Genomic DNA, 25,875 nt, shown 5'->3' on the forward strand with positions numbered 1-25,875 from the left:
ATAATTTTTTATATTAAAACAAGTTTAATTTTATTTAGAGTATCCTCTGACTGAAATTATTGATAACCTTCAAAACTAGTTGGGTTCTGATTTAATTTCGATCGTATTTCTGACGCTCATAAATAGTATACATAGTATTTTTGAATAGGAATACATCATTTTGATTCAGTAAAAAATATAATATGGCCAATTCAGGCCAGCATTGGATTGGTTTGACCGAAGAACCGGTCAACCCAACTGGATTTCATAACTTGTCAGCAATGAACGATGGTACATTTGTTATTTAAAAAAAAAAAAAGTTGCTCCGAAAGTAAATACAAAAAGGAAAAAAAATCAAAATGTAAATTTGGTTTGAAAATTTGCCCAATCTTTTTTTTTTATGTGAGATTGACTGCCATAACTCACCTAATCTATTAGGTGACATTTCTTTCATCACCCAGTGAGGGAAAGGAGTCAATTGGTAGAGAGATGGAGATGCATACAATAATAATATTGGTACAGTAGATTAGGCCCGGCCCATTTGTGAAACGATGGGAACGCAAATCGCAAGGCGATCGTCAAAACGGCATGTCCCATTCCGCCTGCGTAACGTAACGTGTCGTCGGCCTCAAAAGGCAACTCCTGTGACGTGATGAGAAGGCGCCCTCTCTCTCTCTCTCTCTCTCGTTCTCTCCGCGTGTTTCTTCCTATTATATCCCCCTTGGTTCTTTATTTCGGTACCCACTCTCCCCTCTCCCTTCCACCTGCCGAGACCTGTTTACGGCGGAGGAAGATACGATATATGAAGCCGCTCAAGATAGAGGAGATGGTGGCGAAGAAGCTGGCGCTGTGGCACACCACGACGTTCCGGCCCATCATCACCCACGACGAGCTGGAGCCCATCATGGCCTCCGCCGGCTTCGTCCCGCTCCCCGTGACGGCGGCTCCTCCGTCGTCGCCCCAGGGGGCGCAGCAGACGCCGTTGGCGTGGAGGGAGTACGCGTCCCGGTCGGAGGCGGCGTGCCGAGGGAGGGAGAGAGGGAGAGGGAGAGGGAGAGGGAGGAGGAGTCTGGTGGCGCCGCCCCGGCCGCGGCTGCCGTACCCTCGGATCGACGGCCTCCACCTGATGGCGTATAAGGCTTTCCTTCTGGCCCTCGAGTTCTACCTCGGCCCCACCTTCGTCCCCGACCTCTTCCACGTCAGGTGAGTGATACATGCACTGCCTGGCCCACCACCCTTCCTTTTATTCACAATATTGCCACCAATGCCACCGCTGGGTTTCTGTTCCTTCTTCTACATTTACCTTTGCAAATACACAACACAAGGATTTGACTGGTCCAACTCCCCGTCTCCTTACAACATCTCGATCATCTTCCCATCTCCAGCCTTGTAGTTAGTTTCATTGCTCCAAATGGAGAGCTTATGATATCTTTCTTCTTTAGAGAATTCTCTGTGATACAGTACGAATAGAGTTTCCACGAGTTCCAGTGATCTCCCATCATGTAAACTACCGTAATAGAGTTTCTTGTGGTGGTGCAGGACGATGTCGCTAACGAGAGTGCATGACCGGGTGTTTGAGAAAGCTTATCGCCCCATGAAGGACTGCGAGATGGATGAGGAAGGAATCGTCGTGTACCGGGAAGGAACGCTGGACTGCCAAACGAGGATGGTTTGCAGTCAGTACAGCAGCGATGATGTCGACGACACCCGCAGCTGTACGGATAACTCCATAGAAAGGAAGAGAGATTGTACCGATGATGTTGATAATGCTGCCGACTTATCTTGTTTGGTTCCGCTGAAGGATCTATTCCCAAGTAGGGATAAGAGCACAAGTTGACATATTTTTCCCTTCTTTTTTGCCGATCTGAATCCTCCTTGACAATTTCATGTGTTGGATGTGTGTGTGTGGTAATGGTGCATTCAAGACAACGAAGCTGTTTGTCATCTGCTCCAAAGAATTAGAGCTCCAACTAAGTTGGGTCCATGGATTCATTCTATTCTTTTTCTCATATCACTGGAAGGTTTGAAACTTTTGTGTCAACGACACAGACTTAGTCAACGAGCCAACTTGTTTCTTGACCAAACTTTAATCACAAAAGGTCTATAAAAAAATCCGAGGAAACAATAATTTTATGGAATAATAGAGCACGTTCTAAGAAATTAATTGATATTCGGAAGTCAAAAATTATTAATTAAATTGTTTGGATTAGTATAGTAGTAATTAGATTTTTTTATTTTGATAAACCTCCTACTTTTATTAGAAATTCATTGAATAATGAATTAAGGAATTAAAGACATGATTGTAAAATATTTTGGGATTAGTTATTATGAATCCTTACCATCCATCAACGTATTATATTCTTCCATTAATCAATCGTTATTTTCAATGGTGAAAAGGCTATTGACAAAAAGTCGTCCATATGGGCCAATGCATGTATAGATTTTATTGACATCGATAATATAAATATATATAAATTATATATATATATATATATATATATATATTTCATGATGCCTAATTTTGATGTTGTGACTAATTAATTAGTGAGGAAAGCAATTTATGCATTTTAATTTCATTTATAAAAAAAATAAATTAACAGAAAACAACAAAAGGAGAAGCGAGAAGAAGAATTTATTCGGATCACCAATCATGTCCGTCTGATCTCCATCCATTGGTCAAAAAGCCATCGGACTCTGATAAAAGTTACTAAAGAAGAGTCGCATATCGTTTTCCTGCGCCCGCCGCGACAGGGCGTGTGAATCATAGAAGGCTTTCGAATCAGGCAGTGTCGGTAGCAGAATCGACGAAATGGCGAGTCTAGTCATGGGGTCGCCATGGCTTCGGATTTGGGTGTTTCCCGAGCTCCATCCTCCCTTCTCCCGTCCAGGCCTACCTCTCGATTCACCGGAGAAATCTCTCCGTCTCGGCTTCCTCCGCCACTGGTCTCCAGGAGGGCGAGGTGCGCGTCCGTTTCGCTCCGTCGCTGACCGGGAATCTGCACGTCGGAGGCGCGAGGACGGCGCTATTCAACTACCTGTTTGCCAGGTTAACATCTCCGTCCCTCTCCCTCTCCCTCTTCGGTCGTTTGTTATGGGCATTCCGGGTTTTATGTTATGCGTATGCGATTTCAATGCCTTGAAAAGGGCCACTGGAAAGAGAAGAAATGAGAATTCGATTCCAGATCTCGTAAAGGTTGAATTTTTGGTGCGCTCCAATATGTTTGCACTTCTTAGATGCCATTTTCGAGTGGCATGTAAGTGCCTTGAGGTCCGTGTTGAACTATTTGAATTTAGTGATGATTAGTTCATGAACTGAGACGATGAACTAACAAGCTGCCAAAATAAAGTTAGGAGAAAGCAAATTCTTTCTGTCGAAATGTTAATGAGAAGGCTAAGTATGATTAAATTAGCATGTCCATTTTTTGATAGTCACTTCGTCTAGGGTTTTTCTTGTAATTGTGATTCTCCAGATTTTAGGGTTTTTCTTGTAATGTAACTCTCTTAATGGAGCTTACTTTGTGCTAACATGGTCTTCTACCCATTTAGGTGGATGAATGGTCAACATTTAAGATCTCTTCCTTCATAAGGGTTGATCAAGATTTTTGGGGATAGATGGAAGTCCACAGTCATTCTCCTACAATCTGATAGTGAATTTGTAAAGGTGTTTGCATTTTTGGCATTTTATTGGATGTTATGACTCTGAAGTCAATGCATTAACTAGAAAATTTTCTTCTTTCACATCTCAGCATTTGAGATGACATATTTTCTAATATTTCAAATATTCTTACAACACCTAGATGTGTGAGAACCATAAAATGTGTGAATAGGATTGGTTGCATTGGTACAGTGGCAGTTCAGTACTTGGCTACTTGCCTTAAAAGTGAGGACTTTTGCTTCAAGCCATGTATATTACTCGGAATGATGCTTAAACCAATTTTGGACTTGGCTTATACTGCTGACTAATTGTTAGTTGAAACTTAAATTTGTTGGACCAGATCAATGTCAAGAAATGCAACTATAAGTTATTGTGAGATGATTCCCTGTATAAGTAATTTCTGCATTGTCATAATTTCATGGATATAAGAAAAAGAAGATGAGGCCTGTTTGAGTAATCTATGAAATTGATGCACTTTATTTTAATAGATAGTAGGAACGGACTGCTGGATGGTTAGACATTTTAGGATTTTTTGTGAAGTTTTAGATTTTTAAGATAAGAAGGTAATTTACTGTTCATGGGCGTATTACCACAATTAAGGTGTAACGTCTGATTCTGAAGCCAAAATAACACTTTACTAGCCTAATGCTTGTTTATATTCATGAAGTATCACCATAAAACATTGTTGAATGGTTTTGGTGGTTATAGATAGTTTATCTGATTGTTCATGTATGCTGTATGAATATTGGTTAATTTTATTCATGTCAATCTCCTCAGCTTCCCCTTCTCCTACAATGGAAAAGGTATTGGACAGAGAGTTAGCTGATACTGGATGGACATATTGATGTGCAGGATGCGACTGAACTATTGAAGGATGGAATTGATTTGGTAACATACAGACAAGGCTCTAGTGAATTTGTTGTCTTATCCTCTGCACTCTACTTTAGCCAGGTAATGTATAACATCTTCGATATTTTATATTTGAGGTTATGATAAGACTGCATATTTCATCAATTTATAAGTTTCACTTGAGCAACTTCATCTGTTATATCTTAGTGAACTTAGATTAGCAGTAATGTAAGATGTTTCCAGTAATAATTGGCTCACATGGATTTCTATGCTCAGTAATTGGGTTTGATCACTAAATTCTGAAATATGCCATGCTGTCTAAGCATGAAATCATGTAAATTCTGCAGTGCTGAATGTAAACCTGTTCTACAAGATAAGCTCTCAGAGGTGTTTGCCAGCTAGATATCTTCTTATGATTGTGGAGAGCTCTGTGAAGCACCGAAGGAAGGGTCATGCAGGCTGGCAAAAATGGGTGAAAAGCTTCGGCAAGCTCCTGAATCGCAAGGTCAGATTCAACTGATGCATGGAGTTGATTATCTTCTCGACAACTTGAATTGTTTATTATTAGTAAGTTATTGATCTACCAATTATATTTATTCCTTGCTTCTGGTGATCAACCGTGCAAAAATAAATAAATAAATATTACAAACAAATAAAAGGGCAAAAAATGAAAGCCTATTTCAGCAGGATCTGGTGGGTATAGAGCTGGAGATCAGTGCCTGCTAACTGTAGTTGAGTTCATATTATGCAGCCAGATAACTCCGAAAGTCACACAGTTAAGACAAAGCATGTCTGAATTTTAGTTGAATGGTTTTAGTTAGCACATGTATACAAGTGACTCCATTGTTCTTATTTTAACTAGTGATGCTTCCCTCTAGCACCTTAATGGTGGGAAAAGATTAACATAGACGGTCCCCAATAGTTGGGATCTTCTTCTTATTGTTGTCATCGCCTTCTTTACCACAGGGCTTCTTTTTTTTTTTGCTTGATCTTTGCACCCTAAACACATATAGTGGAAGAGTTGATTATATGGGGTTGCCACTTTTTCCCATGAATCTGGAGCATATATTGACCTTTCTAAATAAAGTTGGATATGGTTCAAGTTGAGACCAACGGAAGCTTGAGTCTAAGTGGGGGTTTTCTACATATGTTTCCTGTATTCCTGACTTGAATCAATACACTCTAAATAATTGTTTTTTTCTGACATTTCAAACTTTAAGTGATTGTTCTCAGTTTTTTTTCCTAAAACATTTTATTGGTACCAATCTTTCAAGTTCATACTAACCAAAGGATCTTTTTTCATTGGTGTAATATCCTCTATATTTAGTTTATTTTAAGAAAAATATCTTTCCCTTCAATTTATGAATCTATTTGAGGTCTCCCATCAAAAAACTTGTTTTTTCTAAATAACATAATTACTTATGTCTTATTTTCCACTATCAGAAGGAATTGACAAATAGCTAGTCTGATTTGACAGATAACTGAGACCTTCACACATCCTCGACTTGGATAAGAATTAATTTAAGAAAGGTAGCAAGTGGTATAACATACCACTGTACTATTTGGTAGAATGTTATGATGTGCTTTCTCATCCACTATAGTAGCAGTCAATATGTCTGTAGATTCAAGGTAATGCCAAAAGACTTCTAGCTATGGATCAAATATATTTTTGAAGTATTTACACAAACTAACAAACTTTGAGTTTCTTGAAACATTGCTTCTGTGATATTGCCTCCATTTATTTGGGAAATTTTAGCTAATTATGGACATGTAATCTATTAAACATGATGATCATGTCCTCCTATGTTTCATCACTAGATGTTTTGGTCATCTATATCGACTGTTTCTGCTTGATCATTAATCTCGGGAGCTCATCATCTCTAAATTCGATTCCTTGCAACAGGAAAGATATCTCTTTATGCCTATCCGAGTATTGCTCACCGGAAAACTTCAAGGGCCTGACATGGGAGGCAGTATACTTCTGATATAAAAATGAGGTACTTATAGAGTAATTAGTCCACAAACAGGTTTTGTACCATTAGATGAGAGGATTCAGATGCTAAGGGAGGTGGAGTGGGAGTTCTTGAAAAAGGAGGTGACACTACCAGAATCCATTGCTGGTGTATCTCACTAGGATTACTGGTAAGGCATCTTCTTAATCATTTAGTTGGAGGTTCACATGACACATGAGCAAGATGGTAGTAGTGAATTTTGAGGTTTATGAAGTTTTAAGTGTCAGAATTTTTGAAGACATAACTTATATTTTTTTAAAATAAGGTTATATTATTTTTGAAATCCTATTTAAAAACAGTATACCTTTATTAAAAAATAGTATAACTCGGCCCACTCTTTCTCCACAAAATTTTTAAATTTTCCGAAAAACATAGAATGACTTCAAATGTCTAAATTGTCACTTTTTCTATTCTTAACCCTTTAAGATAGGTATTTTCTAAATCATCTAATTTCAACCATTTATGCAAATTTTATTCACTATTATTTATTTTAGACCGGTTTAAGTTTTGGATTGAACAAGTTTGGTTCAATTCAATGAGTTGGTTAAATTTGAGAAAGAAGGAAGAAGAGGAAAAGACAAAAGATTGGTTAATGGTAGTTTTATTATTTTGAAAAGTAGAGGTCTTATGCTAGAAAAAAAAAATGAAAATAAGAATATTGTGCGAGAAAAAGATGCAAACATGTGCTTTTTCTAAGCAATTTGCTCGATTTTAAACCTATATATAAAAAAAACATTATTAGCATATAATATAATAAAATAAATATACTCAACTAATACTATAAGCATCAATATTTGTAAATTATTTTAATTCAGTATATTAATTAAGGGAAGATGATAAAAAGAAAAGGAGTTGGATGAAGGAGCGGCTGATGAACAAGGAAAATTTGAAGGAACACGAGAGGAAGGGAAATGGACATTTATTTGGATGAGTAATACGGGAAAAAAAAAAGACCCATCAAGTAAGCGCTTCTTTCTCCTCCTCTCAATCCCAATTTTATACTCGCATAAATACCATCAAGAATAAATATTATAAAAAATATATTTATTACTTGTTTTTATCAGTTAATAATTTGTTTCTTGATTTTATTTATCAAAAAAGATATAGTGTAACAATTTGTTTTCTTGGTCATTTTAGGGATCAAATCATTTGGTTTCTCAATTAATAATTTGTTTTTAAACAAAAATGTAACTCTGGTTTTCTAAAATTCTCTGATAATATTCAAATGATTTTCACCAAAGAGATTGTAAATTCACTTAAATTTAGTGAAATATAAAAAATAATATAATTTTAAACTTTTAAATATTAAAAATATATATTATTTGAGCCTTTGTTAGTTATTTCAAAAGCTTTTAAAAAAATTAGAATACTGGGGAAACGTGTTAAAATAATTTCTTTTTTTTGCCCTTTTAAAGACCCACGCGCACCTCACGTGACAACATATGAGGGCAGGGCTCCACACGCCAATTTCGAATTTCAAATATCGCGAGCCGTTGGGGCGGGCAGGCGAGCGAGCATCAAGAAAAGGTTGAGAACAATTAATAGAAAAAGAAAAGAGATATCTATAAGTAAACCCCTTCTCTTGTTGCCCAAAAGAGAACACAACCCTTCGTTCAGTCTCATCTTTTCTCCTCCTTTCTTCCCTTGCTCGATCGAGCCACACAGCGACAATCGGAGAGACAGACTGAGAGAGAGAGAGGATGGCGACAACGGTGCGGCAGCAGCAGCAGAGTCGGGCGATGGACGCGTACGAGAAGCTGGAGAAGGTTGGGGAAGGGACGTACGGGAAGGTGTACAAGGCCAGGGAGAAGGCCACCGGCAAGATCGTCGCCCTCAAGAAGACCCGCCTGCCCGAGGACGACGAGGGCGTCCCCCCCACCACCCTCCGCGAGGTCTCCCTCCTCCGCATGCTCTCCGTCGACCCCCACGTCGTCAGGTTGTTTTCTCTTCTCTACCCGCTAGGCTTTGGTTCCATCTCGTCTTCCTTTTAGGGTTTCTTTACCCGCTAGGTTATTCCTCTTGGGAAGTCAAATCATTCCTTCATCTTGCTCCCCTAATAGAGGAATCATTCACATATTTCCCTTGCACGTTTCTAGGTCGTTGTTTTATTGCTCGTCCTACTTTTTCTTTCTATCTGACGTTATACTAATCCTTGAAATCTTCTCATTCGACGCGCCATCTCTTAATTTGGCTGATAGGCTTCCCTGTGATTGCAGATTGTTGGATCTCAAACAAGATAAGAACAAAGACGGGCAAACCATTCTGTATCTCGTCTTTGAGTACATGGACACCGATCTCAAGAAATACATCAGAAGCTTCCGTCAGAACCATGAACAGATTCCGCCCGAAACTGTGAAGGTAACGACGCCTACAGACCGTGTTGCTAATCCAACTTGTACATGTTAATCCTATCGGTATATAAATATGTTTTGTGTGCAAACAGATTGTTGAATGGCCTGAACAGGGTTAAAAACGAATACTTTTCGGCTTAGTAAAGATTGTTGCAGGGTAGTTATTGAGGTTCCAAAATGATCACACTAAGTTGAACCTATAGCGCAAACAATTTTGTTAAGAAGCTTTACTCGGAGTTTGGAGTATAGTATAGAAATTTGTTCTAAAATGATTGTTCGGCCGACACTCTCAAGAGATATTTCTTAATCCTTTGTCCTACAGATTCTGATGTATCAACTATGTAAAGGAATTGCGTTCTGTCATGGGCGTGGGGTGCTGCACAGGTAAAAATCTGGTTGATACTTCTGTTTCTAATGTCAAATTGTTATACGGACAGAACATGTGTTAGAGTTTCAACTCCTTGCTTTTTCTTCATGTATGTAGAGATCTGAAGCCTCATAATCTCTTGATGGATCGAAAGACTATGATGTTAAAAATCGCAGACCTTGGACTTAGTAGAGCATTCACTATTCCTCTCAAGAAATATACTCATGAGGTATGAATTTTGAGCTTATTTTCTTGATTATCGGCTTATGTTCTAGTTCACTTTGCTCAACGGCAACTGATTTCTTCAGATCCTGACTCTTTGGTATCGAGCTCCAGAGGTGCTCCTTGGGGCCACACACTATTCAACACCGATCGATATGTGGTCAATCGGCTGTATTTTTGGCAAATATTTCTCACCTCAGATATGCTAGGAATTTGGATCATATAGTTAGATATGACATCCATTTCCATGATTTTAAAAGAAGTTTGCTTCCTTGACTGTTTTTTCCTCGGCTTTGAACTTTTAGCTGAACTAATTACAACCCAAGCACTTTTTGCTGGCGACTCTGAACTGCAGCAGCTTCTTCATATTTTCAGGTAAAGTGCTTCTCAATCCATAAATTCCTTTTATTCTTATTGTCCCTTCTAAGTAGGTTACTCTGTTAGTTTCTCTGATTATGCTAGTGATGTAGGTTACTGGGTACTCCAAATGATGTAATTTGGCCTGGTGTAAGCAAATTGCCTAATTGGCACGAGTATCCTCAGTGGAGCCCCAAGAGTTTGTCATCTACTGTTCCTAATCTGGATGATAATGGATTGGATCTACTCTCGGTAAGAGGATTTCTATATCGACTGGGTTTTTTATATTTAATTTATTCTTATCTTTGCATAGTTCATCAGAAATTCTCTTTTTAAAAAAACCTGAATATGACACACTCCGGATCATTCAAAGCAAATAATTTTGCTATGAGATATTGAACTAAATGGAACACTTTAGATATCAATCTGAAATGGTATGAATTTAGACATGAATACGAATAAACACAACCCAGTGAGATACCTATTTTGAAGTGCTTTGCTTACTTCTTTGTTGGAACAATTTAAGCGTATTGAAGCCCTAGATGCTTGTGTACTTTTGTTTCTAACAATTGAGATGATGATTAGCCCATTAAAATATATAGCAGATGGTGAACATTTGAAGCATATTGTCTTCGTTTTACAAGAGACAAATATGATAGTATGGATCATTCAAAGCAAATAATTTAGTATCAGATATTGACCTAAATCAAACACTTTTAGATTTCAATCCGAAATGGTATGAATTCATACACATACGAATATACACAACCCAGTGAGACCCCCGGTATGAAGCGCTTTGATAACAAGCCTTTGGGAACAATTCAAGCATATTGAAGTACTAATTGCTAGTATATTTTATTTATAGCCATTGAGATAATAAGCCGATTAAAATTTACAAGAGACTATGTTATGGTTTAATTCTTTTTTTTTTTTTTAACTTTTGTCTTTGTTTATTATTATTTTTAAATTATTTTTTTCCTTTGATATTTGATTTTCTTGGTCTAGATTGATTCAGTCTTTGGAACTTTGTATTTTCAGAAGATGTTGCAGTATGAGCCTTCAAAGCGGATTTCAGCAAAGAAAGCTATGGAACACCCATACTTTGATGATGTAAACAAGGCATATTACTGAGCTTCTGACTGCTTGCTGTGGCTTTGGTTTAAGAACTAACAAGTTAAATCGTCATAATATGTGGCTATTATGGATTAGCTTTTCTCGAGCATTCTATTGTGTTTTGTGGAATGCTTATAACTACTACTTGCTTTCACTAATTTGTTTGCGTAACCTTTCCATCTATTGGATTGGCTTTTCTCGAGCATTGTATTGTATTTGGAGCAATGCTCTTGCTTTCACTAGTTTGTTTGTATTGTGGAAGTTTCCGTCTTTTCTCAGGCATTGTATTGCATTTTGAGGAATGCTTACAACTACTAAAAGCATGGCAAATTTATTTTATGATAACTTTCACTAGCTTGTTTGTGTGTGCAAGTTTTTCTAAAGCATTCTTATGTGACCTTAAAGAACTTTAATGTTGAGGAGTCAGAAAGAATTAGGAATTAATCATCTCTTTTTCTCAAGTAAAATCAGATGGGTCCAATTAGGAAACTTAACAATATTATAACGCATAATAGATTAACTTCACTAAATACTTGTCCTTCACCTTTTAAAGCTGGAAATTCTAGTAATAAACATTTATCCTTTTAGGGGGTTCATTGTAGTCGCTGACCATGATTTTGTTATCATCAGTTTTGATTCTATCAAATTTAAAATTAGAATCATTGGTTTCGATTGATTAAAAAAAAAAAACCAATGTAGTCCTCACTACTGTTTTGTTGTTGTCGATTTTGATTTAGCCAAATTTAAAATTAGAATCATCGATTCCGGTTGATAAAAAGGAAAAAAATCTATCAAATTCAAACTCAAGTTATTATTAGACTTTAAATTTAATATTTATTTTTTTTGTTTTTATTCATTTTGAAATCATCGATTTTGGTTCTAATTTTTAAGAACCAGAATTGAAGATTCCAATTCCGTTCAAAATCATCAAATCAAGGTTAGGTTGTTGGTTTGAATCATTAAATCATGAATCATGGTGATCTACTTAAAAATGCTCTAGTATGTGTTTTCATCGAGGATTGTCCTAGTTTTAGAAAATTACTTTGGAGAATCCCAAGTATGATAAATTCTCAAAATCCTTCTAAATTAATACATCGAATTATCACTTTAGGTGAATCGAACTGAATAATCTTTCATGAATCGATGCAACTCCACTATGCTTGCTTTATGCTCTCTCTTTTGCTATTACTATTGGTCCCACCACCTGCGACCTCTATCCTTGTTCGTATGTTATCTTATTTGTCTTTTATGATGTTCACCTCTCACTTTTGTCTAATGCTTCTCTTAATTTTAAAAATTAATTTTGGGAAGAATCCCATGGTAAATTCTCAAAATCGCTTTGAATTGGTGTATCAAATTATAATTTTAGGTGAACCAAACCAGGTAGTCTTTCATGAAGCAACGTCCCATCACCTATAGCCTCTTTTATTTCACTCTTATTGTAGTATGTCACATTATTTATCTTTTATGATATTCGCCTCTCATTTTTCTTTGATGTTTATCTTATCTATAATCTCCTCATTCTTCCTCTTCTAACCCTTATCACTCTTTCTATCTTCTACTAAGCTCACCTCTTCCTCGTTGCCTCCATCTTCGTCTTCCTTAAGACTTAGTCTTTCTCCCTCTAACATTATCTAAATGATTTTTCATTGTAAGCTTTTGTTTTACATGCGACCTTTTATTATCCCGACACTCTTTTTTTTTCCATTATGAATGATCTTAAATTCTTTGAGATAGTCTCATTATATTAATTATGCTCAAAGTAATATACTATGAAGCTATAAGGACTTCTGGCTCAAGCCCTTTCTCTCCTAGGCCCTTGAACCAATCAAGATTTGGGGTGTAGATTAAAGCTCTAATCCTTTTCCCTTACCCTTGGCTCGTTAACCAGACCAGGCCTCCCAACTTTAGCCTTGGACCTCATTTGGATTTAGACTCAAGGTCCATATAATTATTCATCTTCTACATCTGATATAGGGGTGGTCGCCCCAATCTCCTCTCGAGATAAAGTCAACGGGGACTCCTGGACGATATACTCACAAATTAATGTTTTATAACCTACTTTATCACACTTAAAATATATATTTGGAAGTTTTTGAATCAATAGACCGGAAGAATTAGAATTGTCCCACATCTAAATTTTTGAAGTACGGGGAGAGACAGGTCTAATAGGATACAAATACGGACAAAGTTATCTCTAGAACAAATCAATGTAACTTTATTGATCTTAACAAAATTTTCAACCTTAGAAACAATTTGTTCCAAGAAATAAAATTATGGCTTAGCAACACTAACAATTGAAGCCAATTTTTTTCCCACAGTGACCAAAAGTTAGACTTATAAAGAATGAGAGAAAGGAGCTGCCTCCTAACAAACCATGGACCACCGACCAATACCCTATTCATTTCCTCCACTATATAGAATTAGAAACAAAAGAAATTGGATACATCTATTTGACATGATCAACATATATCCGTTGTGTATAATACATATGAAAATTACAAAAAAAAAAATCTAAATAGGCTAACATAACCTAAGACATCTCTGTTATGCATGAAGCATCTAAAACACTACGTTCCCAATGCATATTTTTTTCCATATGATGTGTTCACCTATGATGAAACATTTGATCCCAAAATATACCCTTTATATATAATACGTCCAACTAGGATAGTAAAATAATTAAAGCTCAATTTGATTATTTTTTATTATATGTGACAATAATTGAGGTAATATTCTTAAGGATATACACGCTCTTAACCCAAGGTAAAATGAAGAAGCAAATGATATGATGATTATTTTTAACCAATTTTAACTCAATATATAGAATCCAACCAACGTTTACTAGACACACCATATAAACTATCAAAGAGGATGAAAAGCTTGTTGGACATGTCACATCAATATAATATCTAAAAAAATATATTCTCTTACTAAATCTATAGTTATAAGAATGACACTATATAAAACTACATTCTCATGTATCTTTGAATTTGAAACTAAGCTAAACAAATATTTATGAGATTTAGATGTTTGCACATATGTACTACATTGGTTGTTGGACAGAATTTTCTGAACAAAACTTCAATGTAATCTTTTCTAAGAATAAGATATGAGACAGAGGTATCTTTTGTCCTTTTTCACCTTCAGAAAAATTCTTCTCTCACGTAGGTTCTCAATACTTAACGACCCCTCTCTTTCATATTCGATACTACTCAAAATATAAACTATGTTAAATCAATTATCTCAAGTTAAATTAACGATGGATCAGAAAAACAAGTATTACAGTGCCAGGAATTTTCTTCCGGACATTATTCCTAACATGCATACCATAAATTTATATCCTACACCCATTGCCTCTCATATTTTGGATAGGCTAAAAGAGAAAGAACAAAAATAACTACTCATGACACTCCTTATGTTGGCACTCTCGCTATTCAACCATGAACAAATAGCTCGATCGTTTCGATCAACTCGACACGGTCGAACCCAAAGGAGAACCCTCGGATCTTATGAGACCAAATCCCAGCCCAATCGATTTGGGCTGCCTTTTGGTTCAGAGCACCGACTCGAACACACCGAGCTCACTCTCTGCTACCTTTGCGTCCGAGCTCCGGTTTGAACGGACCGACTCACGATCTCGCAAGCCCAAAAATAACTACTTGTGTATGTAGCACTTTACACTCCTTCTTATGTTTTCTGTATGTAGCACTTTCGTTGTTCAACCATGAACAAATAGCTCGATCGTTTCGATCAACTCGACGCGGTCGAACCCAAAGGAGAACCGTCGGATCTTATGAGACCAAATCTCAGGCCGATCGATTTGGGCTGCCTTTTGGTTCGGAGCACCGACTCGAACACACAGAGCTCACTCTCTGCTACCTTTGCGTTCGAGCTCCGATTTGAACGGACCGACTCACGATCTCGCGAGCCCAAAAATAACTACTTGTGACACTCCTTCTTATGTTTTCTGTATGTAGCACTTTCGCCGTTCAACCATGAACAAATAACTCGATCGTTTCGATCTGACTCGACGCGGTCGAACCCAAAGGAGAACCCTCGGATCTTAGGAGACCAAAAGGCAGCCCGGTCGATTTGGGCTGCCTTTTGGTTCGGAGCACCGACTCGAACACACCGAGCTCACTCTCTGCTAAATTTGCGTCCGAGCTCCGGTTTGAACGGACCGACTCACGATCTCGCGAGCCCAAATCCACTCGAACGGACCGAGCTCACGAATCGGTTCGCACAATATAAATAATCCTCCAGACGGGGAGACACCCACTACCCCGAAGCCCCGACGCAGCGTAGCCCTTGCTCTCGCTTGCTCCTTGCTTTGGGGATCGCCCCTGTGGTCTCCGGCCGCTCGTCCTCCTTGCACGTTGAGGTACGTCGCATTCTCCTAAACCTTAAATGGCTCTGTAATTCATTTTTCGTATTAAGGCTTGTCTTTGATTTGTTGACCGACTCGGCCTAGGGTTTTTTTTGTTGTCCATCGTTATAATTATGTTAAGTTTTCAATTCATGCGATCAAAATCGTTCGATTAGGGAAGGAAACGCTGGATGGTTTTATTTGATCTCACACCAATTATTCGGCACCCTAGGAAACAGTTCTCTTAGGGTTTTTGGCTCCGGAGAGATTTGAATCTCTTTCTGAACTATATAGCGACTTTTGCTTGTCATTTTAGCAACTTGATCGGTTGAAATAGCAAGATCTTCAAATTCCTAAAGACAACGGCAATGTGGGGAACTGCCAAGAGGCGGCTTCGATGGGAAAGTACTATTTGCTCGCATTCTTCTGTCATAGTTGAAGTTTTACTTGTATCATACCAAAAGGTGAGATTTATTTTCTTTCTGGGAAAAAAGGTCGATCATTGACTATGTTATTGCAACCATCAAAGGTTTCTGGAGGTTTTAGGGGCTCTCAGACATCTTGGATTTGATGGCTGAACATTTGGCTTCGATCTTTGGCACGGAAAAGGACAGAGTCAACTGCCCCTTCTACTTCAAGATTGGGGCTTGTCGCCATGGGGATCGATGCTCCCGCCTCCACAACCGTCCCACGATATCACCGACCATTCTCCTCTCTAATATGTATCAGCGCCCAGACATGATCACTCCAGGTGTCGATGCTCAGGGCCAGCCGATTGACCCTCGGAAGATACAAGAGCACTTTGAGGACTTCTATGAAGACATCTTTGAGGAGCTTGGCAAGTTTGGCGAGATTGAGAACCTTAATGTTTGTGACAACCTTGCTGATCATATGATTGGGAATGTCTATGTTCAATATAGAGAAGAGGACCAAGCATCTGCTGCTATGAGGGCCCTGCAGGGCAGGTTTTACTCGGGGCGCCCTATAATTGTGGACTTTTCTCCTGTCACAGACTTTAGAGAAGCCACATGCCGACAGTATGAGGAGAATAGTTGCAACCGTGGTGGATACTGCAATTTCATGCATGTGAAGCAGATTGGTAGGGAGCTCCGGAGGAAACTATTTGGGCGGTACAGGAGGCCCAACACACGAAGAAGTCGAAGTCGCAGTCACAGTCCTAGCCCATATTATAAAAGGGGATCCCGTGATCATGGTGATTATCGTGACCGTGGTGACCATCGGGACAATGGGCGGAGGAGTGGTGATGGACATGGAAGCCATGATAGAGATGGGGGAAGGCGGCGGCATGGAAGTCCAAAACGTACAAAGAGCCCGATAAGGGAAGGAAGCGAGGAACGGAGAGCTAGGATTGAGCAATGGAACCGGGAAAGAGAAGAGAAGCATGGATGAGTCACAACACAATGTCGTTTCTTATGGCTACTCTTAATTCATATATGGCTGGGTCAGGTGTTTTGTTTTTTCTCTTGTTGAATCAGAATCTGGTCCAGCCATTTTTATTAAGTCCTTGGACGTCAAAAGTTCTCTTTATGCTTCAACTATTTGAATGAACTTTCTGGCTTGTTGCATCTCCACTTCAATTTTTCATGCTATTGTTCTTGTTCATTCGTACTCAATGTACCTATTATAAGATTATGTACTTTTATATATGCTGTGAGATGCCTCTGTTCCTATCCAACTACTTGTGTTAGGAAGCAATCTGCACTAGTGCACATGATAATTTTTGTCATAAAATTTGAATAGCAATACCTTGCAGTGACAAAATATTGTGATTTTTTGCATTCTGTTTTTAATATATTCATGAAGGCAGAATTAAGGGAGCTTGCATGGACATAAGACAAGTTTAGTTTGGATATATTATGTTTGAATGAGCTTGTGTGGAAGATTTAATTTTCTATTTTCTTCAAAATTATATGAAGACCATTGTGGATACAGATATCTTTATATTTGTTATTTTCTTAATAATTGCATTAATGGCATAATGTGAACCTTGTGGAAGTCTTAGAAGTCCTAGGATTTATGCTGACTTACGCAAACATGATGGCTTGATTTGAAGAAATGGTCACAAAATAGTTTAACTGTAGCTTTGATGACTTTTGCAACTCCTTTTTAGTGAAGGGTTTTAAGTCATTAAGGTTACTTGTTAGAATCATTTGATATAATTAGAGTTCATTTATGTAGTATTTTTTTATGTACTCCCAAATATTCTCATATAAGAAATATTATTACTGTATTTGAGTTATTACTTTCATTCATGAATCTACATCCAAATCAGTACCTATTGAATAATGAATTTGTACTTGTATCTTCTAAAATATGTATGGTTAGCTAACTAGATGATCATTGATGTCATAGTTATATATGTGTATATATATATATGTGTATATATATATATATATATATATGAGTTATATACACACACCGTGTGTATATATATATATACACACACACCGTTGTTTTGCTTACTCTTTTATGACGCGGATCTCTACTTCTTCTACTAGTCTATTATGGCATGAGTCTTGCAATTTTTTTTCTTTTGCATTTATTTCTACTAGTCTCAAATCTTCTATGATTCTATTTCTTTAGTACCAAATTTAGAAGCAAAAAATGGCCAAGATTCGAGTTAAATTGCTGTGTCAAAGGTTTATTGCTTGTTTTGATAGTGGCTATAAATTAATTGTTATTTTATAGTTAATGTGTAATTTAGCAACTTCAATATTCTCCAATATGTTCTTTCTATATCATGAAAAGAGAAAATTCTATGACAGCAGGTTTTTAGCATGGTGCAGCTATATAATTATTGGATTGTACTGCATGAGTGCTAGTTATCATGGTTTAGTGGCCTTTCTCGAGTCTCGTATAAATAACTATTAGACATGAAAAAGATTCATCATCATTAGGACATATTGGAGAGGAGAGAAATGTCATTGTGAATATCATTGCCAGATTTCATGGAGGGAGACAACCATGAAACATATTTTTGGAAGCTTGTTGCTTGTTGTATTGTTTTTAGGCAAATGTTGCAGTACTGATTTTAATAGTTGCCTAGCAGACTTTAACTGGCGCTTTCTTTATATACCCATACAAGTCGACCCACCATTCATTATACATGACTAAAGAAAAGGTCAATTTGGAAGAATTAGATCAGTGTACTATTATTAATTTGGACACATATTTTGTCAATTATCCTATTGAATTGGGTCATCACATAATTGACTAATTGGCCGTTGGCCGTCTTAGTCTTACGGTGTTCTTAGGAGAATTAGTTGCTTCCTTGATTGATTGAATACATGTGTTAGGGTTTGAATGCTCTATACCATCATCTTTGTTTTCTTTCGTTAATTGATTCCTAATATTACCGGCTGTGTGTGCAATGCTTGTTATTAAGGTGCTAGTAGTTGAATGGTTTTTAACAACACTCATCTTGATGCATTCTCGCGTTTGCTGGGACTGTTAATATGTGTGCGTGATTAATGATCGGTGATTGATCATGATCATCCGATACCTCTCACGCATGATATGAATCGTGGCGGATGTGGATCGCCCACCTGCTCATGGCGCAATAAATCCCCCCGTCCCACTGATGTCACTAAAGCCACGAGTGGGCTTCACGTGGCGCTGGGCCACATCACGGGGTGGGCCACCCGACCGAACCCATTGGCTATCAGGTGATCTCACGTGGCCTCCGTCCGTTTTCTCGAATTGCACGCTGCCACGTCGCCGCACCGTCAGTGGGCTACAGCGTGGTGGCTGTCCAGACCAGACGCGTTTCCGACTGTTTTGCAGACCTAAACACAGTATCCAAAACCGACACCGGGCTTATTGGACACCAAAACAAGGTTACGTCATATATATATATATATATATATATATATATATATATATATATATATATATATATATATATATATATATATAAAATTTTAAGTTATGGAACAAACTCAATATATATATATATATATATATATATATATATATATATATATATATATATATATATATATATATATATATATTATCTGATTTGATCAATTTTTAGAAATATAAGACTATTCCCTAATTCACTTTCAATCAATATCCCTCTTGTTAAGTCAAATTTGAATACTTTCTTTATAAATAAAGAAAAATGATTATTTAATTTATATAATAAATTCAAATGAGTGATAAATTATCACAAGGGAAAGGGAAGGAGATATACGATTTTAAAAAATAACAGATCCAATACTTCATTATTTTATCTAGAATAAATAGAAAGGTAAAAACCACATAAGATATAGTTTGATCGATTCGATTCAAAAATTATTATAGATCGAACCAATCAATAATTCCCCTTCATGAGTCAGGTAAAATTCGATTCATAAATTAGTAACTAAAAAAAAATATCCCTGAGAATAGGTCAAAAGTTTAGCTTATATACTATGTTATATATTTTATATAAAAGTTTAGCGAGTTTACGTGAGACTCAATGTATCTCATTCCATTCCTTCAATTCTTAATAAAAATATAATAAATATTTTTTAGATTTTTTAAAGTTTTCACACGTGAATATTATGTTAATAGTAGGTGTTGTACAAGTGAACCGCAAGCTAGATTACGTATGATGGTCCATGGGAACAAATAGAGCAATTTAAGTGGCAGCTGAAGTGGGCCAGAGTGCAGGCGTCTCTGACCCCACAAGTATAGTCTCCGCTCTGCATGCAGTGGATGAGGTCGAGAGGAGGAGACCCGTGTGGCGCGGGCGGTGGGGAACGCTGCACGTGGTCTGGTCACCGCCGACGAAGCGGCAGCGGCGCCGCTCCGTTTACTTTGCCTCGTTATGTCGAGTTGCTTCGAGTTGATGACGTTGGTGATATGGATGCTTTGCAAACACAATTCTATTGTGCTCCTTCACAACCCATAGAACAATTTTTCTTATTATTATTTTTTAAAGAACCCATGACAAATTAAGATGGTGGTGTCGGAGCAACCACACAAATAGCATCTGATGATTTATGATCTTTTTATCAAACAAAAAGAAAACTTATTGGAATTTTTTTTCACCTCGTGATATTTAGTATATGGGAGAATGATTTGTGAGGACTAAATGATCTCGACATCATTTAAGCTGGCATGATTGAGGAAGGAGATGAACGACGATTTAACCTACGACTTTGATGTTTGGGTGAAAAGATTTGGTCAACTCCAATCCTCTTTCGTTCGAACGGACGATCAAAATCTGACTCATCGTTGAATTTGTCTTTTCCTACGAATGAAATTATATGCATAAGCTCATGGTTGCGAGTGTACGCAGATTATGACCCACAACTTATATATATGCATTCCATTCTTGGTCAATGGAATAATGGAGAGGTAATAATAAACAAGGCTTCTATTTAATGCACGTACTCGTTTCCGTATCTCCATGCATGGGCTCCATGTATCTTCCACAGTCGATTCATGGGTTCCATGGAAGCTATCTTTAAAGACAAAAACCTCATGCAGCTTCCCGCGAGGAACCTACATACAATACGTGATGAGACTCCTCCACCGTCATGTTACTATCACTTACGACTTATATGCAATTAGTGGACATTATTTAGTGACTATTAAAGTATTAATCTCATTCAATATATTTTATCGATTCGTTTTATTCAGTTGGTAGAGCTTTGTCAAAAAAAAAAAAAATTTACCTTCTAAAAAATTTATAGAAAATAAAACACTAAATAGTGCCTAATGTATTTTTTTTTATTTTCACAAAAAGATAAGTGGAAAATATTTGGTCCAAAAATCTTATTAATTATTGGTAAATAGGTTTAACATACCATAACTAGATCAATCTTCATTTCCTTTCCTCGATTAGTTTCAGAACAAATAAGATCAGTGTCGTAGATCAAAGTCATCACTTATGGTTTCTAAAGGAGAAAACGATTAAGTAACCACATGCTGCACTTTGAAGGCTGCCATCAACTTAAGGAGACCGGGAACCTTAGCTGATACCGAGCTGTAGTCTTCCTTCACTCTATTACTTTTACTAGGTGATGATTAGCCACTGGTTCATTTTAATCCTATTTCATTTTATTCCTAATGCATTAACTTGGATGCTTGTTTCTATACTCTTATTTATTGTAATCCCAATTAATAAATGTTTTAATTTAACTAGTGATTAGTCTAAATTAAACTAATCAGGATTTAAGTTAGAAATCAAACATAATATGTGCCATTCAACTCATTTAATGACTATTTAGTAACCAAACTATTCTTTAGTCATTCCTTTGATATTTATCTTACACAAAATATTTTATTATTAGTAAGGGTAGGTCAAATGTTTTATTATTAATAAATGTTTTTTTGCGAACCTTTATTCTTACATCAAATTCTGTATCAGATAAGCCCGCATAAAATTGATTATAAATTATTCAAAATTTTATCCGATATATTTTCACGCCTGAAACATGACTATGGTGATGATTCACTAGACTCTCCTACCAAGAGTTGGCTGGTAAAGATCTTAATAGTTTATCCTAAGATTCTAGGATCGATTTTTGCTCATGATTTATTCTCAAAAAAATTATAAATAATATACATGAGATTCAACACCATTAGTGGTCATTATTCCATTTCATTAGGATGAATTCCACTTAAATGAGGTCAAAGCCTACCTACTCGACATATAAAATATAATATAATATAATATAATATAAATTGTCGGTCTATTTCTTTTGCCCATGGATGATTGGTAAAATTAAATTGGCAACATTCGATTTGCTCTACCAATTTCGAAAGAGGGCCATTTCCAAATAGAAATCACATTCAATCCTCTCCTCCTCTTCGAAGATTCTTAATTTGCATGGATTTAGTACACTTAAATATTCATTTATATACACAAAGCATTATAATAGAAGACACTTTTGTATGGCTTGTAAGTGGTTTAGTTGGTAAAGTTGTGCTGCAAAGACTTGTGTTTTTCATACAAGTATCTCATTATAATATATGGTTTCTATTGCTTGAGTCAAATTAGGCATCTCTGAGCACATCATCATCATCATCTCTTCTTATGGACGATTTGCATCCATTGGAAATCAACTGTACATGTTATATACGTCGAAGCTTAGGGGAAAGACAACAAGTTGACCTGATTTGACTTATATTTTTGAATTTTATCATATTTAAGATCTAAATTTGGAACTTGAACTGAGATCTTAGTTCTTATGATGGATTCAAACACATCCGACTTATATTTCCGATATGAGGTGCTAAAGTCTTGAAAAGAAATATCTCTAGTGAAGATGATGAGTGGTTTGACTCCCAACCCAGTCATTGATGTCTTATGGAAAACCCAAGTCAAAAATATATTTGATTTGATTCCTTCAATACTAAGTTAAGAGATACATGAAGAAAATCAAAAAGGTCAATCAAATAGAGATCCATATTTAAGGATTCAAAAATATTTTTATTTAGTTGCTAATATAAGAAGCCTTGTTGGTTATTTTGTAGGATTTTGACTGACTATGCCCCACCTGCTGAACTTGAATTCACCAAGATGCCAAAGTAACATCATTAACACAAGGCTACAATGATGTAACATCTTCAAAGAGGGCAAGGATGAGGGATTACATGTACCTGCAAAACCCTAAACCCATACTTAAAGACCCATAACCAAAGGATTTCATGTAGCACCACATATTATAGTGCATGATCACACACCACCATTGTGTCCAACATTGGCATACTATAAATAGGACCAACAAGGAGTACCATTAACTCTAGGAAATATATGCCCAAGATTGCATCTCTCTCTCTCTCTCTCTCTCTCTCGATGCATCTGCACACTTCCCAGTGGAAGAGCTTCTTTCCTACTCAACTCAGGGAACACCCAAACTCCTGTCATTCTCTGCTGTTAAGGTTTCCCTCATATATATTACTGGTATGAATATAGCATCAGCACCACCATCTCCCAAGTTATGATTTCTTCTCTTCTTTTCCTGCTCCAGTGGTTGTGTACTGGAAAAGCTGCATGCTTCTACTGAGAAAGGATTCTTCCGAAGTGGAAGATGGTGGTAGAACTGTGTAAGCTATAGTTGGTAGAAGAAGATTTCACGTCTTAAGCAAGATTTACTGGTTAGTTGATTAGAGTCACAGATGAGAGAGAGAGAGATCGAGAGAGAGAGAGAGAGAGAGAGAGAGGTAACTTGAAAGCTAAGAGAACCTTTTAGAGAAGTGGAGAAGACTGTGAGAAGGGAAACCAAAGCTGGCGAACAGGTGGTGGGAGAGAGTAGATGTTTCGGCGATGGCCAGAAACGAAACCTGGAGTGAAAGCGGCGGCGGGAGAGGGTCTTCGCCATACCTCCACCACCTCCTTTATCCACCGCCTTCTTCCGCCCACGTGCAACCGGAAGAATCGAAGGCGCCCCAGGAGACGAAACCCGAGCTTTGCCCTGACAACTGCGGCGGCAACCAACAGGGCGTCTTAGGCCACGTGCGCCGCCCCCGAGGCCGTCCCCCGGGCTCCAAGAACAAGCCGAAGCCCCCTGTCATCGTGACGAGCGACAGCCCCAACGCGCTCCGCGCCAACGTGATCGAGGTCGCCCAAGGAGCCGATGTGATGGAGTGCGTGACGGAGTACGCACTACGGCGGGGCCGCGGGGTGAGCGTCCTGAGCGGAGGCGGCGCCGTCTCGTACGTCGCCCTCCGCCAGCCTGGTTCGTCGCTTTCCGGCGAAACGGTGGCGGCTCTGAGGGGGCGGTTCGAGATCCTGTCGCTCACGGGGACCGTGCTTCCGCCGCCGGCCCCGCCTGGCGCAGGAGGCCTGACTGTGTTCTTGGCCGGAGGCCAAGGGCAGGTGCTGGGAGGCACCGTCACGGGGCCGCTGGTGGCCGCAGGGCCGGTGGTGCTGATGGCAGCGTCCTTCGCTAACGCGGAGTACGAGCGGCTGCCGCTGGAAGTCGGCGACGAGAAAGCAGCAGCAGCAGCAGCGACTGAGCGGGGGCAGCAACATGCAGTGTCGCAGTCATCCGGAGTTACCGGAAGCCGCGGCGAAGAAGGCGGCGGAAGTGGCGGCGTGCCATTCTATAGCCTGGGAGGGAGCTACCAGTTTGCAGGTGATGCTTTCGGGGGGGTAAGACCACCTTTCTGAATCCATCGCGTGAGGTATGGCCAACAGCCCGAATCCAAAAGGACATCAAGAAAGCTTCTTGATCTGGTCATGGGGACTTGTCATCTCCGACAAGCTGTGTTTTGTTATCATCATCAATCTTCTTCGTCTGCTCTTTCTTGTGATCGGGTCTTTGTGTGTGTGTACAGTCGCTATGCTTTTGTGTACTTATCTGTCACTTCATCATGAAATGACCATTCACTGCAGCAGCGGGGGTTACATCTTTCCTTCTGAGACTTGGTCTCCTTGCATGTGGAAGACTAAATCTTCTTCCATGTGTGTAAGCCTCCCTTCGGGCTTCCGAAGGTCTTCTTCTGTTATCGTGGAACTCTTCATTTGTGAGACAGTAGGAATTCTATGCATAATAGTCAATTCGGATTCTAAAGAACACATCTCGGATTCATTTTTAATTATTTTTAGAAGAATATTTTTATGTTTAATGAACTCTTTTATTGATTATTATTTTTCGTGTGAGTGGAAGCCTATGGATTAAGATTTCATGAAACTGTTCGGAAGGACAATAAATAAATATATATATATATATATATATATATATATATATATATAAAACACAAGAAGTTGTAGTTCCATTTGTTTCCTAGAGAGTTCATGCGAGATATAGAGGAATATGTCATATATTCTATCATGTACGAAGGTATTTAGCTGGAAATATATCGTCCCTCTTTTTTTACAAACCAATCTAATTATTTTTAGTTGCTTTGGTTACGGTTCTTCCTTAAATCTAATAAAACTAATGCTTATTGGATAATTTTTATTAATGAGAGAAGACTTCGAAAGAGAAATTTAAAGATTAATAATTAAATAATATATTCGAAAGTGATGTAAGATCGAGATTGTTTGATGCACTTTGACTATTATACGAGAAAACTAATACAAATACCAAATATAAGAAATTTCTTTCTATCTTGATAAATTAAATTTATATCAAGTGAAATAACTGTTTTTATTATAACTTTTCATTAGTGTCATGGAAAATCATCGTCAAACATACAAGGGCATAGGAGTGTTTGAGATAATGATTGATTTACTAAAATTTTAGTACCTAAAGTGTTTAAAGGATATATTTTTAAAATAAGACTTGTAAGTAATTTATAAGATATGATGATAGCATATTTAAATGGATATTATTATTAATATTTTTTCTTGTTCACTTAATTAAAGTATGTTATTTCTACTATTCTATTTATATTTATATATATACATATTATAGTTGAATGCGATAACATGATTATCTTGACAAAATAAATTATACAGACCATTATGAATTGTATTAAGAAGGATTAATAATATTATGATACATAAGAGGGATTTATGATATATAATTAGTCAAACTTAATTAATATGTTTATTAGACTTATTAGCTTTTTTATAAAACTCATATACACATGTAAAATACTTTTCAAAATTTTATAATCTAATTTAATAAAATTAT

At 37.5% G+C, this 25,875-nt stretch overlaps 4 protein-coding genes across 9 annotated transcripts; all 4 read left to right on the top strand.

Moving 5' to 3' along the window:
- Nucleotides 1–629: 629 nt before the first annotated feature.
- Nucleotides 630–1,949, top strand: LOC135639690 (uncharacterized). Its single transcript, XM_065153555.1, has 2 exons — nt 630–1,182; nt 1,519–1,949. The coding sequence occupies exons 1-2, from the start codon at nt 632–634 to the stop codon at nt 1,814–1,816; spliced, it is 849 nt and encodes a 282-aa protein (XP_065009627.1). The 5' UTR covers nt 630–631; the 3' UTR covers nt 1,817–1,949.
- Nucleotides 1,950–2,766: 817 nt separating this feature from the next.
- On the top strand, nt 2,767–11,107 carry LOC135586955 (cyclin-dependent kinase B2-1-like). 4 transcript variants are annotated; one of them, XM_065154803.1, is made up of 13 exons: nt 2,767–3,025; nt 3,526–3,640; nt 4,412–4,585; nt 4,831–4,988; nt 6,387–6,625; nt 7,911–8,431; nt 8,712–8,853; nt 9,169–9,230; nt 9,331–9,442; nt 9,522–9,615; nt 9,741–9,810; nt 9,906–10,044; nt 10,831–11,107. In XM_065154803.1, the coding sequence occupies exons 6-13, from the start codon at nt 8,196–8,198 to the stop codon at nt 10,921–10,923; spliced, it is 948 nt and encodes a 315-aa protein (XP_065010875.1). In that variant the 5' UTR covers nt 2,767–3,025; nt 3,526–3,640; nt 4,412–4,585; nt 4,831–4,988; nt 6,387–6,625; nt 7,911–8,195; the 3' UTR covers nt 10,924–11,107. The 4 variants fall into 4 exon arrangements, with proteins under 4 accessions (XP_065010875.1, XP_065010876.1, XP_065010878.1 ...); XM_065154804.1 differs by having other exon boundaries at nt 4,487–4,585; XM_065154806.1 differs by lacking the exon at nt 3,526–3,640.
- Nucleotides 11,108–15,157: 4,050 nt separating this feature from the next.
- On the top strand, nt 15,158–16,866 carry LOC135639595 (splicing factor U2af small subunit B-like). 3 transcript variants are annotated; one of them, XM_065153431.1, is made up of 3 exons: nt 15,171–15,289; nt 15,591–15,679; nt 15,804–16,866. In XM_065153431.1, exon 3 carries the CDS (start codon nt 15,845–15,847, stop codon nt 16,682–16,684), a length of 840 nt encoding a protein of 279 aa, XP_065009503.1. In that variant the 5' UTR covers nt 15,171–15,289; nt 15,591–15,679; nt 15,804–15,844; the 3' UTR covers nt 16,685–16,866. The 3 variants fall into 3 exon arrangements, with proteins under 3 accessions (XP_065009502.1, XP_065009503.1, XP_065009504.1); XM_065153430.1 differs by lacking the exon at nt 15,591–15,679 and having other exon boundaries at nt 15,158–15,289; XM_065153432.1 differs by lacking the exon at nt 15,171–15,289 and having other exon boundaries at nt 15,591–15,738.
- A 6,309-nt stretch (nt 16,867–23,175) lies between these two features.
- On the top strand, nt 23,176–24,404 carry LOC135640362 (AT-hook motif nuclear-localized protein 25-like). The gene has a single exon (XM_065154711.1). It carries the CDS (start codon nt 23,559–23,561, stop codon nt 24,402–24,404), a length of 846 nt encoding a protein of 281 aa, XP_065010783.1. The 5' UTR covers nt 23,176–23,558.
- Nucleotides 24,405–25,875: the final 1,471 nt, after the last annotated feature.

Source organism: Musa acuminata, chromosome BXJ3-6 (genome assembly GCF_036884655.1).
Source record: "Musa acuminata AAA Group cultivar baxijiao chromosome BXJ3-6, Cavendish_Baxijiao_AAA, whole genome shotgun sequence".
Lineage (NCBI taxonomy): Eukaryota > Viridiplantae > Streptophyta > Magnoliopsida > Zingiberales > Musaceae > Musa > Musa acuminata.

What these genes read in the sequence shown, in the direction of transcription:
- LOC135640362 (XM_065154711.1), top strand. Translation starts at nt 23,559, where the DNA reads ATGGCCAGAAACGAAACCTGGAGTGAAAGCGGCGGCGGGAGAGGGTCT.
- LOC135639595 (XM_065153430.1), top strand. Translation starts at nt 15,845, where the DNA reads ATGGCTGAACATTTGGCTTCGATCTTTGGCACGGAAAAGGACAGAGTC.
- LOC135586955 (XM_065154803.1), top strand. Translation starts at nt 8,196, where the DNA reads ATGGCGACAACGGTGCGGCAGCAGCAGCAGAGTCGGGCGATGGACGCG. An exon ending in GTCGACCCCCACGTCGTCAG is followed by an intron (nt 8,432 to 8,711) that starts GTTGTTTTCTCT and finishes CTGTGATTGCAG; the next exon opens with ATTGTTGGATCTCAAACAAG. An exon ending in TCAAGAAATATACTCATGAG is followed by an intron (nt 9,443 to 9,521) that starts GTATGAATTTTG and finishes TGATTTCTTCAG; the next exon opens with ATCCTGACTCTTTGGTATCG.
- LOC135639690 (XM_065153555.1), top strand. Translation starts at nt 632, where the DNA reads ATGAGAAGGCGCCCTCTCTCTCTCTCTCTCTCTCGTTCTCTCCGCGTG. An exon ending in CCCGACCTCTTCCACGTCAG is followed by an intron (nt 1,183 to 1,518) that starts GTGAGTGATACA and finishes GTGGTGGTGCAG; the next exon opens with GACGATGTCGCTAACGAGAG.